This window comes from Heptranchias perlo, chromosome 37 (assembly GCF_035084215.1).
Source record: "Heptranchias perlo isolate sHepPer1 chromosome 37, sHepPer1.hap1, whole genome shotgun sequence".
In the NCBI taxonomy this organism is placed as follows: Eukaryota; Metazoa; Chordata; class Chondrichthyes; order Hexanchiformes; family Hexanchidae; genus Heptranchias; species Heptranchias perlo.
Window position 1 is genome coordinate 4,329,284 of NC_090361.1, and position 17,308 is coordinate 4,346,591.

Here is a 17,308-nt window from a genome sequence, read left to right on the forward strand (position 1 = left end):
GAGGGTTTCTGCCTCTACCGCCCTTTCAGGTAGTGAGTTCCAGACCCCCACCACCCTCCGGGTGAAAAAATTTCTCCTCAACTCCCCTCTAATCCTTCTACCAATTAATTAAAATTTATGCCCCTTGGTTATTAACCTCTCTGCTAAGAGAAATAGGTCCTTCCTATCCACTCTAGCAAGGCCCCAAATAATTTTATACACCTCAATTAAATCACCCCTCAGCCTCCTCTGTTCCAATGAAAACAACCCCAGCCTATCCAATCTTTCCTCATAGCTAAAATTCTCAGTCCTGGCAACATCTTCGTAAATCTCCTCTGTACCCTCTCTAGTGCAATCACATCTTTCCTGTAATGTGGTGACCAGAACTGTAGGCAGTGCTCAAGCTGTGGCCTAACTAGTGTTTTATACAGTTCCAGCGTGGGACTAGCTGGATTGCTCTTGCATAGACCCAGCACGGGCTCGATGGGCCAAATGGCCTCCTTCCGTGTTGTAACCTATGATTCCAGCATAACCTCCCTGCCCTTACATTCTATGCCTCGGCTAATAAAGGAAGTTATCCCGTATGCCTTCTTCACCACCTTATCTACCTGTCCTGCTACCTTCAGGGATCTGTGGATATGCTCTCCAAGGTCCCTCACTTCCTCCACACCTTTCAGTATCCTCCCATTTATTGTGTACTCCCTTGCCTTGTTTGCCCTCCCCAAATGCACTACCTCACACTTCTCCGGATTGAATTCCATTTGCCACTTTTTCTGCCCACCTGACCAGTCCGTTGATATCTTCCTGCAGTCCACAGCTTTCTTCCTCACTATCAACCACACAGCCAATTTTTGTGTCATCTGCAAACTTCTTAATCATGCCCCCTACATTTAAGACTAAATCATTGATATATACCATGAAAAGCAAGGGACCTAGTACTGAGCCCTACTGGAAACAGCATTCCAGTCACAAAAACACTCATCGAACATCACCCTTTACTTCCTGCCACTGAGCCAATTTTGGATCCAACTTGCCACTTTCCCTTGGATCCCATGGGCTTTTACTTTTCTGACCGGTCTGCCATGTGGGACCTTGTCAAAAGCCTTGTTAAAATCCACGTGGACTACATCAAACGCACTACCCTCATCGACCCTCCTCAAAAAATTCAATCAAGTTAATCAGACACGACCTTCCCTTAACAAATCCATGTTGACTGTCCTAGATTAATCCATGCCTTTCTAAATGACGATTTATACTGCCCCTCAGAAGTTTTTCCAATAATTTGTCAATGACTATTTAAAAAAAAAACTAACAAAAATAATTAAATTCTATTGAAGTCAGCACAAAGTGGTTAATAGATGTCAGCTTGGTGGTAAAGCATGAAAAAGCTTATGTTAGATACATGAGGTAATTTGTACTGTGCGAGCTTAAAATGGTGCGATGAAATTTTTTTAAATCAATACTGCTGTTACACTTGAGAGATGAACTATCTAAGCGAAGATAAAATTGCTCCAGAATATCTGTAACCCTTTAATGAACGGGTCACAGCAGAAAATCACAAGACAGATACAGTTCATCCATCCAGAAATTATACTATAGCCCCTTCCCCCAGTATCCATTACTTCTTAAATGATTCCTGCCTTCAGTAGTCCATTCCATGTGTTGACCACATGGTGCTAAAAATGTCCTAACACCGGTTAGAAATCATGAATCACAGAAAGGTTACAGCACGGAAGGAGGCCATTCGGCCCATCGAGTCTGCACCGGGTCTATGCAAGAGCAATCCAGCTAGTCCCACTCCCCCGCCCTATCCTCGTAACCCTGCAAATGTTTTCCTTTCAAGTACTTGTTCAGTTCCCTTTTGAAGGCCATGATTGAATCTGCCTCCACCACCCCCTCGGGCAGTGCATTCCAGATCCTAACCACTCGCTGTGTAAAAACGTTTTTCCTCATGTCACCTTTGGTTCTTTTGCCAGTCAGCTTAAATCCATGTCCTCTGGTTCTTGACCCTTCCACCAATGGGAACAGTTTCTCTCTATCTAGACCCTTTATGATTTTGAATACCTCTATCAAATCTCCTTGCAACCATCTGAGAACAACCCCAGCTTCTCCAGTCTATCCACGTAACTAAAGTCCCTCATCCCTGGAATCATTCTAGTAAATCTCTTCTGCACCCTCTCTAAGGCCTTCACATCTTTCCTAAAGTGCGGTGCCCAGAACTGGACACAATACTCCAGTTGCGGCCGAACCAGTGTTTTATAAAGGTTCATCATGACTTCCATACTTTAGTACTCTTGGTTGTCAACTTACCATATATTGGTAAATTCCACAGGTGAGGTGACTGCCCTTGACATCAAGGCAGCATTTGACTGAGTGTGGCCCAAGGAGCCCTAGTAAAATTGAAGTCAATGGGAATCAGGGGGAAAACTCTCCAGTGGCTGGAGTCATACCTAACACAAAGGAAGATGTGATGTGGAGATGCCGGTGGTGGACTGGGGTTGACAAATGTAAGCAATCTTACAACACCAGGTTATAGTCCAACTGTTTTATTTGAAAATCACAAGCTTTCACCTTCGTCAGGTGAGCACGGTGAGCACTTGCTCACCTGACGAAGGAGAAAGCCTCTGAAAGCTTCTATTTTATTTGAAAATCACTTGGACTATAACCTGGTGTTGTAAGATTCCTTACAAAGGAAGATGGTAGTGGTTGTTGGAGGCCAATCATCTCAGCCCCAGGACATTGCTGCAGGAGTTCCTCAGGGCAGTGTCCTAGGCCCAACCATCTTCAGCTGCTTCATCAATGACCTTCCCTCCAACATAATGTTAGAAATGGGGATGTTCGCTGATGATTGCACAGTGTTCAGTTCCATTCGCAACCCCTCAGATAATGAAGCAGTCCGAGCCGCATGCAGCAAGACCTGGACAACATCCAGGCTTGGGCTGATAAGTGGCAAGTAACATTCGCACCAGACAAGTACCAGGCAATGACCACCTCCCCTTGACATTCAATGGCATTACCATCGCCAAATCCCCCATCATCAACATCCTAGGGGTCACCATTGACCAGAAACTTAACTGGACTAGCCACATAAATACTGTGGCTGCAAGAGCAGGTCAGAGGCTAGGTATTCTGTGGTGAGTGACTCACCTCCTGACTCCCCAAAGCCTTTCCACCATCTACAAGGTACAAGTCAGGAGTGTGATGGAAAACTCTTCACTTGCCTGGATGAGTGCAGCTCCAACAACACTCAAGATGCTTGACACCATCCAGGACAAAGCAGCCCGCTTGATTGGCACCCCATCCATCACCCTTAACATTCACTCCCTTCAACACCGGCGCACTGTGGCTGCAGTGTGTACCATCCACAGGATGCACTGCAGCAACTTGCCAAGGCTTCTTCGACAGCACCTCCCAAACCCACGACCTCTGCCGCCTAGAAGGACAAGAGCAGCAGGCACATGGGAACAACACTACCTGCACGTTCCCCTCCAAGCCACACACCATCCTGGCTTGGAAATATATCGCCGTTCCTCCATCGTCGCTGGGTCAAAATCCTGGAACTCCCTTCCTAACAGCACTGTGGGAGAACCTTCACCACACGGACTGCAGCGGTTCAAGAAAGCGGCTCACCACCACCTTCTCAAGGGCAATTAGGGATGGGCAATAAATGCTGGCCTCGCCAGGGACGTCCACATCCCATGAACGAATAAAAAAAAGTCAAGAATCATCATGTTGTCTTCTACTTTTCTTTCCCAGGATCCTAAATATTAATTATCATTCCATCTACATTGAGATTTATGGTTAAAAGCCTGCACAATGTCACTTAATTAGATCAGTACTTCCAGTTTTACCTCAAATTCTCTCCATTGCTTTTATCTTTCACCACTTTTTCTCCTGAAAGTGTTGACTCTTGCCAGGGTATAATTCCCATACATCAGGCGCCCGCTAGTACCCCACCCCTGTGGCCATTCTTCCTGCGTGAGCTTAGAAATTGACAGTTGGTAGGCAATTCACGAAGGCCCAATACTACCGTCGCCTAATGTCGACCCAACAGGACTCAATGGATAGCAATTGGAAGCAGGAACTCTGGCCGATTTATTTTTCTCCTCTCTCTAGTCGAAGGCCGAGATCAATTGTAGGGCCGCAGTTGGCGGTGTAGCCAAGATCAGCTAACTCAATACAGATCAGGATTTGGTCCTGGGATCACTTGGTCTATACAGCTCAACACTACAATGAGCACCTTCTGTAGCCGCTAGGCCGTCTACTCTTTTCAACCATTGTAGCAACCTGTCACCATGGGCTTTGGCCTTTCGCCAAGGTTTCTCAACTTAAAAAAATTGCTGTACAGCAAACCAAGAGTTAATGGTATTTGAGAATCAGTCAACGACAATGTTCTAATGCAGTTTCTGCAACAGTGACCAAGAAGAAGCAAGTAAATTGTGATTGAATTCTTGAGGCAAGGGAATGAGACAGGAAATAAGCTCCAACTCTCTTTTTACCTTTGAAACGTGGATTGATGGAAGGGTTGTTGGTTTCCTCTTCTGGAGCCTTTCAAGGGTTCTAGTTCAAGTGATACCAGGCAATCTCAACTTAGGTCTCAGCAGATATGAGTTTGGCACTTAAAACTTGCAAAGAAAATTCGATTAATAGAGCAAACTGAAGCACAATGGGAATCTCCAAAGACTAAACTTTGATCTACTGAAAACTTTGGTATATCAAAGCTTCTGCACAGTCCAGACCCTAGGTGTCAAACTATATTGGATGTTACTTTGATAAGCCAAGCCAAGGGTTAACAGTATATTTAACACTCTTCACTCTGAGCCATCTTAATTTCTCATAAATACCACTTCAAACCTTACTGATATTAACTAATAGGCCACCCTCTACACATGACTTGTTATACCCAATCCAATTCCAGGCTGTAGTGTGCACATGACTTGTTATACCCAATCAAATTCCAGGCTGTAGTGTGCACATGACTTGTTATACCCAATCAAATTCTGGGCTGTAGTGTACATGAAACTTAAACCCAATCAAACTCTGGACTGTAGTGTACATGAAACTTAAACCCAATCAAACTCTGGACTGTAGTGTACATGAAACTTAAACCCAATCAAACTCTGGACTGTAGTGTACATGAAACTTAAACCCAATCAAACTCTGGACTGTAGTGTACATGAAACTTAAACCCAATCAAACTCTGGACTGTAGTGTACATGAAACTTAAACCCAATCAAACTCTGGACTGTAGTGTACATGAAACTTAAACCCAATCAAACTCTGGACTGTAGTGTACATGAAACTTAAACCCAATCAAACTCTGGACTGTAGTGTACATGAAACTTAAACCCAATCAAACTCTGGACTGTAGTGTACATGAAACTTATATCCAATCAAATTCTGGGCTGTCGTGTACATAAAACTTATACCCAATCAAATTCTGGGCTGTAGTGTACATGGAACTTATCCCCAATCCAAATTTGAACTGTATTGTGCCTCTGACTGGTCACACCCAATCCAATTAAATTTAACTTTGGCATAGCAATGACCCTGAGAGACAGCATACTCAACCTGGCCCTGTCAGTTCTCCCTCCCCTTAAGGATTGTGTTTCCCTGCTAGCACAAGGTATTCCATGGATTTGTGTCTGAACAATGGATAAAGTTCAGTTTAAATGCTACAGCAGGAGGGATTATTTTTACCTCGTACTCTGGTTGCTGGGCTGTGCCTCACTGCTGCAGCTGCTAGGCCTGTTTTTGTAACATTCTCATTGGACTGTGTGTAATATCTTTCAGCGACTGCAGCCTGATCATCTGCTGCCTTATTCTATATAATGAAGAGCAGATTCTTAAGGCCTATCGAAAATGATTAAGTTTTTGCAGCTCTGTGTTTGACAGTTTCCTGGGCTGGCTCGTCCCGGCCAGACTGCAGAGTAATTCACGCGGAATGAGGCAGATTGCTGTTTCCTGTAAACATAAGCCTTAGGTTGTAAATCCAATCTCTTCCTTAACTTCCACTATGACTTGAATGGGTTCCTGGAGCAATTTAACTCAAATGAGGCAGCTCATTATTGTATATTATGGCGTTTAAGGGCCTGAATTCTGACCTTATTTGAGGGTTACCTCAACTCAGTTTAATAAGAGTTTATAGGGAGGTGTGATATAATGAAATGACTTTTTATGTTTGGTGCTCATTAATTAGGAGACTGGGAGGATTCATTAAGATGTTATGCATATCACTGTGACTATTACTGTATTGGATTATATCTGTAGTGCTTTAGCCATATCAACAAAAATAAATGGAAAATGTACCCTACTGAATTACTACATATTCCCAAGTATTATAAAGGGAGATTCATGTACACTGACTGGCGTCTCTCAATCCTCCCTTGTTTTTATTCTGTTTAAAATTGCTAGACTGAGACTGTTGCGACCAGACGATGTGGGGTAGACCCTTCGACTTCATTGGAAGTAAGAATCTCGGGAGTGATGTTAAAAAAAGGGACTGTTGGTTCACGATCACTCGCTTTACGCCATCGCAAAAAAGTCAAGATCTTGCTGCCGAGCGCGTGGAATCTCCTTGGATAGAATGGTGATTGGGGGCTGTGCGTACCCCTCCCAATTTCACAAACTCGCTGAAGGTGGGTTTCAGTACACAATGTGTGCTGCCATGGAACGTTTGAAACCTGTGTAAGGCAGGACCAAGGAAACATCCTCTGACGTGCCCTGATATTTTCCTTTTTAACGTGAGATTACAAGTCAGTTTAGACGGATACATATTCCCTTTCAGTGCTCCCTAAATGTATGTTTTTCTTTTCTTCACCTATCCAAAATGGCCAAAAGGCCTCTTTCTGTACGTAAAGTTTGATGAAATTTATATGGTTCTAAGCACCCACTACATCTCCTTATCGAACTCATGCCTTACTTCCCTCAGTTTTCCCCTCCTCCTATAATGTACAAGATGTAAAACCCAAGCTTAGTGCCATCTGAACGCGGTGATTTTTCTAATTGACCCCCTACTCTTTTCAACCTTCAACTATGGGCCTTGGTCTTTCACTTGGGTATCTCTGTGGGGGTGAAGTGATCTATCCTCGGGTTTCAGATTGGCAATCTTAGGAGGCGAAACAGAAAGAATAGAATGGAGAATCATGGAATGGTAGATAGAAGCAATGGCGGAGCTAAGAAACACTGGTGGAATCAAGTAACACAGTTCAAACAGACTTACTATTGACTGGGCTCTTTAATTGGGGTGGGACGTCCTCCAATGAGATACCAACCAACTTATCCATTTCAAAGTTAAACTTTATTGTTTGGTGACACAAAGAAATCCATGCGCACTCACACTGAACAGTCTTTTTTTTAAATAATGATATGTTTAAATGTAAAAAGGAGTGTCCTGTCACATCATTACAATTCGCCCGATGTCTTTACGACATGGAAAAGGGTGACATTGTAGAGAACCTGGTGGCCATTATTCCACGTGTAAAGCACTCGGTCCCTTGGATTATAGTCCAGCATGGATATGTGCGAGTACTGGTTGTGGAATGGGATATCGGTGTACTCGTAGCTCGATGTGTTTGTGTAGTAGGCAAAGTAGATCTTGGCACCGGCCAGGTGGGAGTTTGTCACGTAGAGGGTGCCGCAGATCACAAACGACTCACCGGCGCTCCGCTTGGGGTATCCGGTGTCCCAGCTCTGAAGGATTTCCAGCGTCTGGGTGTCTAGCCGGCTGATGACAATGTTGCCCGCGTTCTGGTTGGTGGTGTAGACGGCCCACAGGCCGCTCTCGTCCACCATCAGGTCGATGTCGGAAAAGCCTCCCCAGGAATACGGGTACGTGTTGTTGTAGCCGGCTCCGTCCAAGCTTCGCTGCACCAGGATGCTGCGCGAGCGGAAGTGGTACTTGACGATGATGTTGCTTTGGTACTTGTTGTAGTAAAGGGAGCCGTTGAAGACCACGTGCCCCGTGCCGGCCCAAGGGTGGGGCAGGCGGTAGATCACAAACTTCTCCCCCTTGACAAAGTCGTTGAAGGAGCGGAACTCCCGGACGGTTCGACCGTTCAGATACCCATCCATGTACCACAGCTGGAAAACAAACGGATCGGTGAGAATGCAGCGACATCCCAGAGGGGAGGGGGCATAATGAACGGAAGCCGGATCCAAAAATGTTGGGACATGCACACAATGACAAGAAAAGACCCTCTGGACCATCCAGCCTGCCCCACACAACAACAACAACTTGCATTTATATAGTGCCTTCAACGTAGTAAAACGTCCAAAGGCGCTTCACAGGAGCGATTGTCAAACAAAATTTGACACCGAGAAAACATACGGAGGTATTAGGACAAGTGACCAAAAGCTCGGTCAAAGAGGTAGGTTTTAAGAAGCATCTTAAAGGAGGAGAGAGAGGCGGAGAAATTTAGGGAGGGAATTCCAGAGCTTAGGGCCTAGGCAGCTGAAGGCACGGCCGCCAATGGTGGAGCGATTAAAATCGGGGATGAGCAAGAGGCCAGAATTGGAGGAGTGCAAAGATTTCAGAGCGTTGTAAGGCTGGAGGAGGTTACAGAGATAGGGAGGGGGGTGAGGCCATGGAGGAATTTGAAAACAAGGATGAGAATTTTAAAATCGAGGTGTTCCTGGACCGGGAGCCAGTGTAGGTCAATGATCACAGGGGGTGATGGGTGAACGGGACTTGGTGCGAGTTAGGATACGGGCAGCAGAGTTTTGGATGAGCTCAAGTTTATGGAGGGTGGAAGATGGGAGGCCGGCCAGGAGAGCATTGGAATAGTCAAGTCTAGAGGTAACAAAGGCATGGATGAGGGTTTCAGCAGCAGATACAAGACAGTTAAGGGAATGGAAAAGGTAAACCAGGAATATTACTTTTAATTAAACAGTGAGAGTAGGACAAGGAGACGTAGATTCAAACTGGCAAAAGGCAAATTTAGGACCTCACACAGAGATTGATCGATATAGATTTCTAACAGTGTAGTGGAGGAAAAAAGCCTGGAAGGATTTAAGAAACAATTAGATGTTGCAATTGGGAGCTTGAGGTTCTCTCTGGATGGATGAATTTAGATGGGCTGGATGGCCTCCCTCATCTGAAATTATGAGGTGAACTTAATGAGGGAGAGTCCTAATCAATACTACCTTTGAAAATTAGCTTCAGCATCCTTTTATATTTTTTGGGTTGGCAGGGATATTTTGTTTGGACAGAACTGAATCCCAATGGAGTAATAAGCTCTATGCTCTGTTGTTAATCTGGCTCCCTCACATTGGTCTCAGCAACTCCCTGCTCCAGTAACTAGGAATCACAGTTGAAAGAAAAGTATAGGAACACCACCAACCGGCCAGTCAGCATCCGGAAGATAAATACAGGCCAATGTTTTGGGAGGGACCCCTCATGAGAGTTTTGTACTGATGGAGTGATTCCATGATCCGGGTTCCCCTAATGCTCATCCATTGAGTGCTCTGTCCATGGTGGACACCTTTTCACTGAATTCCTTCAAGCCAGAACTGGACCTGTTTCTGGCTGGGGCGGAGATCACCTCGTACAAAAGGTGGGTAATGCATAGAATTATCAGGGCCAGAGTGATCCCCTGGACTAGTCTGAATCGCGTCGTGAGGTTGGAGAGGAATTCCCAGATTTTTTTCCCCCCAATTTGGCCTGGGTTTTTATCTGGTTTCTTGCCTCTCCCAGGAGATTCCATGGTTTTGGGAAAAGGGGGTGGAGCCATTCCCCGGTGGGAGTCGGCGCCCTCACAAGAGGCTTCATGACCAACGGCAACGTGAATCAACTCCTTCCGGAAAGGACGCGTGAAAATAAAAGAAGAATAAACAAAACGGTTTTCACCACATGTTCACAGGAGCAGGAGGAGGCCATTCAGCCCCTCGAGCCTGTTCCGCCATTCAATTAGCTCACGGCGGCGTTTTCTACAGAAACTAATTAACAACTTGATAATTGTTCAGATCTTGCAAGGAAACTAGTTGCACAAAGAAGGGAAGAGACCAGCAAATGTTTTCAGGGCAAATCCAGAGAGACTCACTGTGATATTCAGTGCAGTGTTGAAGAGTGAGTTTTAATTAATTCCCCAAGCTTGTTTTGATGCTTAACCACACAGCAGTCTGACTAATCAGCTAGACGTGTCCTTGGCTTTAAGATCCAAGCTGTTGGCAGTCTTAGATATTTTGAACAATTTTTTTTGTTATCAACCGAACTGTTGCGTTGTGTGTTTAAGAATTGGAAGATAGGACTGATATTTACATTGTCTTAAAGGCCTTTAGCAGGTTCTGATGCAGTAGAGCAGCAGTCAGCACACTATTTCAGGTCAGTTGACTCATCCAGGGATTTATTAAACGGTGCCCACTCACAACCAACAGGAAAGGAGAGGATACAAAGAATTTTACAGCACAGGAACAGGTCGTTCGGCCCAACAGGTCCGTGCCGGTGTTTATGCTCCGCACAAGCCTCCTCCCACCTTACTTCATCTCCCCTTGTCAATATAACCACCTATTCCTTTCTCCCTCATGTGTTTATCTAGCTTCCCCTTAAATGCATCTCTACTATTCACCTCAACTACTCCTTGTGGTAGTGAGTTCCACATTCTAACCACTCTCTGGGTAAAGAAGTTTCTCCTGAATTCCTTATTGGATTTATTAGTGACTCTCTTATATCTAATGGCCACTAGTTTTAGTCTGCCCCACAAGTGGAAACCTCTTCTCTATGACTACCCTATCGAAGCCCTTCATAATCTTAAAGCCCTCTATCAGGTCACCTCTCAGTCTTCCCTTTTCTAGAGAAAAAAGCACCAGCCTGTTCAATCTTTCCTCTCAGCTCTGGTATCATCCGTGTAAATCTTTTTTTTGCACTTTCTCGATATCCTTTTTAACCTCGTCCCCAAACTCTTTGTTCCTCTGACTCTGGCTTCTTCTGCATCCTTCCTCACTTCTCCCCACCACTGGTGGTCGTGCCTTCAGCCGCTGAGACTCCATGCTCTGGAGTACGCTCCGTAAATCTCTCCTCCGAAGGTTGTGGGGGAGCGCGCGGGATTGAGTAGAGAGGAAGAGTTAAAGTGAGTGATTATAAGGGAGTGCGAGTATGAGCCCGAGGGAGGCACAGCAAGAGGGAGATACGTACGTGGACACATCAAAACTAGGCACCTGGGTGGACACTACAGATGTCACAAGAGATGTGGTTGGAAAGCTGCATAAAGCAGCAGCATCAGAGGGAAAGGAGACAGAGAGAAATTTGGTTGTGAGCTTTAAAACACACCAAGGGCACCGATAGAAACACTGAACTGCAGAGTAATTGCGCTGGAAGGTTCTAGACCCTCCGCCCCCACCCCCCCCCCCCGCCTTAGAGACTTAGGGAATGATGCAAGATGTGAGAGAAATCCTGGCGAGGACTTTTTTCAATGTGCCGAGAGCAGAGGCACAGATGTCAGATCAGAGGAAGGCTTGGTGGAGAGATTTCAAACACATCAGAAATCGTGCTTGAGATTTAGATCAGAGAGATACCCAGGGCTGTGTGCTTTCATGTTGATGCCAGTCAGGAACGGAGTCGCAGTTTCATCTTGGCACAGCACTCGGTGTTTTAACTAATGCGCTTCTCAAACTCTTTCCCCTCCGTATTCGACTAGTTCCTGCAAGATCTCAACTTATCACCACTGGTGTCAGCTTGGCTCAGTTGGTAGCACTCTCGCCTTCGAGGCAGAAAACTGTGGGTTGAAACTCCACTGTGGACTTGAGCTAGGGGTTGCCAACTCTGGTTGGACGTATTCCTGGAGGTTTCATCGCATGGTCTCCCACCCCCACTCTCGCGAATATTGGTCGCCCAACACGTCCATCCTCATGATGCTCCACCTTCCACATCCATTGGGAAATGACCACTCTTCGTTACCCCATTGGATGAATCTTGACTCTCAGCCAAACAGCCTTTTCTCCCATCTCCAATATTTTTATAACTAATAAAAAGTTGAGATCTTGCAGGCACTAGTCGAATACGGGGGGGAAAGAGTGTTCAAAGAAAATGAAAAAAAAAATCAAAATTCTTTCTAATGCCCCTCTGATTTTTTCTCCCGGGTTTTTGCTCGCAGCAATGTCCTGAAGATTAATCTTCAGTTCCTGGGGACTCCAGGCCAATCCTGGAGGGTTGGCGACCCTAACTTGAGCACGTAATCCAGGCTGTTACTCCCCTTTCCCCCCCAAAAGCATTGTCTTTGAATCCTTCCATGGCCTTGGCCCATCCCATCACTCTAACCTCCTCCAGCCTTATTTCGCTTCCATTCCCTTGAGGTTGGCTCTTCATACTTTGCCTGGAACATTGAAATGAGGCCTGAGGCCCAATATCTGGAGAGCCTCTGGCCTCACTATTCAGGCACTGGGCTGGGTGGGGTGGGGGAGAGGGGGGGGGAATGAGAGGGGAGGCGGAATGCTCCCCAATTGCCCAAAAATGGTCATGGGCCAATTTCAAGGCCATAGAATACAAAAACATGGAGGTAATGTTGGATTTGTACAAGGCCTCGATTAGGCCGCAGTTGGACTACTGTGCGTAGTTTTGACCATCCCATTATAGGAAGATTAAAAGCAAAAGGAAATGTGTAGGGTAGCTTTAGTGGAACGCTACCAGGGATGATGGATTATTTCTTCTTGGAAAGACTTGAGAATATAAGTCTTTTTCACTGGTTAAGGGGTGACCTGATAAGAGGTCTTCAAGATCACCAAAGGTTACGATAAAGTAAATGGTGATAAATTGTTTCCAGTGTTCAACAAGATAACAATGAGGTGGGTGGGGGGGCAAAATTGAAGATAGTCACAAAAAAGAATTAAAGAAAAAAAAATTACACAGGGGATGGTTAAAATGTGGAATTCTCTGCTACAGACAGAGTGTTCATAAATTCTTTTTAAGAAGGGAGTTAGTTGCTTGGAAAAGAGGAATATTAAAGGGCATTGGGAACAAGTGGGACACTGGGATTAGACTAAGTGGCTCATGGGGAGAGAAAAAGAAACAGCCCAGACTTGATGGGCCCAATGGCCTGTTTCTGTGCTGGAACATTCTATGGACGACACCTCTTGGCAATGCAGCAGTCCCTCAGCACTGCATTGGAGTGTTAACCTCATTTGTGGGCTCAAGTCCGAGTGTGGGGCTCAGCCCGCAAGTTTCTGGCTGACAGGTGAGAGGTTTACCAACTGAGGCAAGGTGGCATCACAAACTAGACCTCTCCAGTCAATGAACTAGGCGCCCAGCTCCTTTTCAGACGGCCCCATTTTGTCTGCTCTTAATAGAGATTTGACAGTGAGAATTCAAGATTATAAAGCTTTTTAAATGCTGGTCAGTTCATCAGCCTCTCACCACTGGGATTAAGGTTTAAATCCAATCCAGACTGATAGGATGCATCACCACCCTCTGTCTGCTGTCAAGAGCCCATGTGAAGTCAACTCAAGACAGTCTCAATCAAGTTCCTGATGAGTCCATAACAGATATTGCTCATAGTCTGCCAAAAATTGGCGATAGATGGGCCCACTCACCCAGACAGAAAATGTCATACCGGAATACGCTTCTGGGGTTTGGGTTTGAAGCAGTATAGAGAGAGCTCTACTCTGAATCTAATCTGTGTACACCAGTCTTGGGATACTCGGTGGGGCATTAGAGAGAGAGCTTTACTCTGAATCTAATCTGTGTACACCTGACTTGGGATACTCGGTGGGACAATATAGAGAGAGCTCTACTCTGAATCTAATCTGTGTACCCCTGACTTGGGATACTCGGTGGGGCAATGCAGAGGGACCTTTATCCTGCATCTAATTCCGTATTTGGCTTGGTTCCCGTCCGCCAGAAGTGGGAGTCACTCCATTTCCCGAGCTCTAACGACCCTTGTCTTGTCGAGCACAACTGGCTGTCTCTCCCTTGAGATAATATCAGGGATCCATTTCTTACCCAGAAGTTACAACCGTGTAGTGAGCACAAAAGATACCCCTGGAAGTAATTCCGTGATTCAACTGAGCTGAGTTCCCCGCGGTGGGACTCTGATCCTGCCATAGGAACATAGGCCCCTCGAGCCTGTCCCTCCATTCAATTAGATCATGGCTGCCCTGGCTCTGTAACTCTTAATCCCCTTACCCAACAAAAATCTATCAATCTCAGTTTTGAAATTTTCAATTGACCCCCAACTTTTTGGGGGAGAGAGTTCCAGATTTCCACTCCCCTTTGTGTGAAGAAGTGCTTCCTGACATCACCCCTGTACGGCCCAGCTCTAATTTTAAGGTTTTGCCCCCCCTCACCTTGTTCTGGACTCCCCCCGCCCCCCGACCAGAGGAACTAATTTCCCTCTATCAACTCCTTTAATCATCTTTAAACAACTCAATTAGATCACCCCCTTAATCTCCTATACTCAAGGGACGACAAGCTGAGTCGGGGAGTCCTCCCTTGAGGCCGTTTGCCGCACTAGGCTGAAACCCTACTTAGGAGTGGCAATATCACCCCTTTAAAGTACTCAAGGCAACGTAACTCATCACTCAGTCCTTCATCTGTAAAGGTTCCATTCAGTGTGTGTCATAAAAATTACACTGAAACATGGCGATATGAATTAATGTCAGCCAGGAAAGGTTGGATTAGTCAACAATATAGCATTAGTGACATTAATCATCGTTATAATCACTGATGCAGACGATGTAAAAATAATCCATTAATCCCACACGTATAACGTGAACTGTCGCAGTGTCATGAATAATGGCCAAATTAATTAGCTGGGAACTCGCCATGAATGTTAAACGGGTCGTTACCAGGGAAGCTATCGGGGAAAGATAATGAACAATAAATGTGGTTGGCTGCTCCACGCGTGAAAGATATCTCTAACACTGAAAGATTAAAAGATTAATATGCCACCAATGGCCGACAGTGCAAAATAGCTTTAACCCCTGAAAATGTAGTCAAGTGAGGCAGCTTTTACTCTTACTCTGCTGCGCTCACCTGTTGATCCATCTGGCCGGCGTGCGGCCTACTGAGTGGGCTGATGGCCTACAGGTGAGGAAGGCCCACTCCCAGGCGCAGCTGGTTTCAGCCGAGTGCAGCAAACGGCCTCAAGGGAGGATTCCCCGACTCAGCTTGTCGTCCCTTGAGTATAGGAGATTAAGGGGGTGATCTAATTGAGTTGTTTAAAGATGATTAAAGGAGTTGATAGAGGGAAATTAGTTCCTCTGGTCGGGTGGGGGGAGTCCAGAACAAGGTGAGGGGGGGCAAAACCTTAAAATTAGAGCTAGGCCGTACAGGGGTGATGTCAGGAAGCACTTCTTCACACAAAGGGGAGTGGGAATCTGGAACTCTCTCCCCCAAAAAGTTGGGGGTCAATTGAAAATTTCAAAACTGAGATTGATAGATTTTTGTTGGGTAAGGGGATTAAGAGTTACAGAGCCAGGGCAGCCATGATCTAATTGAATGGAGGGACAGGCTCGAGGGGCCTATGTTCCTATGACAGGATCAGAGTCCCACCGCGATGCCCTCTCATGGTTGAATAGCCTACCGATGCTCACGGGGAGGGTGGTCACTTGAGTGAGGGCGGCCAAACCCTGCAGAACAGTATAATGGCGTAAGTTCGGAGTGTGAAAACCGAAGGCAGAAGGCCTCTAGACAGTAAAGTGTTCAGGAGTGTCTGATGTGTACAATCCTCGACAGTACATGTGTGCACACAATTGCCTGTCTAATATAACCCTGTGACTGGTACGATCCCTTGAATTTGAAACACCGGTTATACTAATTCCCCAAAAAGACATGTTGTGATCAGAAGGGTATTTGGGTGCTTTACTTCATAAGATCTTAGGCCTTTAAAAGAAAACGATTTGCAAGGATGATAGCAGAACTGAGAGGATATAGTTATCAGGAAAGGTTGAACAGGCTGGAGCTCTTTTCTCCAGAAAAGAGAAGGCCGAGGGGTGACCTGATAGAGGTCTTTAAGATTATGAAAGGGTTTGTCAGGGTAGATATGGAGAAGATGTTTCCACTTGTTGGGGAGACCAAAAACGTACAAATCCAATCAGGAATTCAGGAGAAACTTCTTTACCCAGAGAGTGGTGAGAATGTGGAACTCGCTCCCACAAGGAGTAGTTGAGGCGAATAATATAGATACATTTAAGGGGAAGCTCGATAAACACATGAGGGAGAAAGGAATAGAAGGATATGCTGATAGGGGGAGATGAAGAGGGGAGGGAGGAGGCTCGTGTGGAACATAAATGCCGGCATAGACCAGTTGGGCCGAATGGCCTGTTTCTGTGCTGGAGACTCGATGTAACGATGCATGTAACTTTCTCCAAAGGTTACAAGGTATTATAATGGAGAATTGAAACAAAATTATCTATGGTTCCTTCCCTTTTCATCCCTACCAAGGTTCCTCATTACCTTCACACAACTTGCTAGGTGTGTACCCAAGACATGTTCACCCATTGCCAGGGAGGGACCAGAGCCAAAGCTGTTTTCAGGCTCTGTTGTGTGCGGAACAGGACTTGATTAAAATGGAAGAGAAATCATTCCTTTTACGAGTATCACAGTCTTAACTCTTCTTCAAATCATCCTTTCAGCAGCATGTATGTTCCAGCTTGCTCGCTCTCAACAAGAATTTACCAAATGAAGAAGTAAACTCCCTGACTGGACTCCATCTGCTGGTTACATATGTTATTACCTGATATAACCCTGAACATGAGTGTCTCCTCCCCCTTTTATGCAATGCAACCCCCCACCCCCGCCAGGGGACCAGGGTTGTCCACTTACCCGATTCTCCGCACTGGGAGCCAGAGTGTCAGTCATCCATGCACCAAACCGCGAACCTGAAGCTCGGACAGTAAATGGATTACTGATTCCTGTCAGCTTCCCACAGCCTGGAAGTGAGAAAAAAACAATGGATGAAAACGGCAGTGGATTAGATCTGTAAATAGGTCATTAAAATATTAATTACTTTTTGGGCGGGCTTAAAGAAAATCTCGCAAAGCAACCGAGAAAACCGGCAAAGAGCTGACAAAGAGGCTTCAACAAAAAAGATGACTTGGGGGGTGGGGGGGGGGGGGTGAAGATGGTCTTAGATGAAAGCAGGAAACAGGCGAGAGAGAATGAGGGAGAAAGGGTGATAGGGTGAGATGAAGTAGGGTGGGAGGAGGCTCGTGTGGAGCATAAACACCGGCATGGACCTGTTGGGCCGAATGGCCTGTTTCTGTGCAGTACATTCTATGTAATTCCATGTACTTCAAGGGATATGGTCATCCAGCTCCAAGACATGTGACTGCTGCTGGGATGTGAAGGTGCAGCAAACTACCATTTATTGTTAAAGGACAGGCATCTGGAGATAGTTCC

The 17,308-nt window shown here is 45.7% G+C and overlaps 1 protein-coding gene across 3 annotated transcripts in view; it reads right to left on the reverse strand.

Moving 5' to 3' along the window:
- Positions 1-7,257: 7,257 nt before the first annotated feature.
- Positions 7,258-17,308, reverse strand: part of olfm2a (olfactomedin 2a) — a 210,288-nt gene continuing 200,237 nt past the window's right edge. For all 3 annotated transcript variants that reach the window (XM_067972828.1, XM_067972827.1, XM_067972826.1), the window contains 2 exons: positions 16,733-16,839; positions 7,258-8,061 (listed from right to left, as the gene is read on the reverse strand). In XM_067972828.1, coding sequence (XP_067828929.1) covers positions 7,384-8,061; positions 16,733-16,839 — 785 coding nt within the window. In that variant the 3' untranslated portion in view covers positions 7,258-7,383. The remainder of the gene's footprint in view (positions 8,062-16,732; positions 16,840-17,308) is intronic.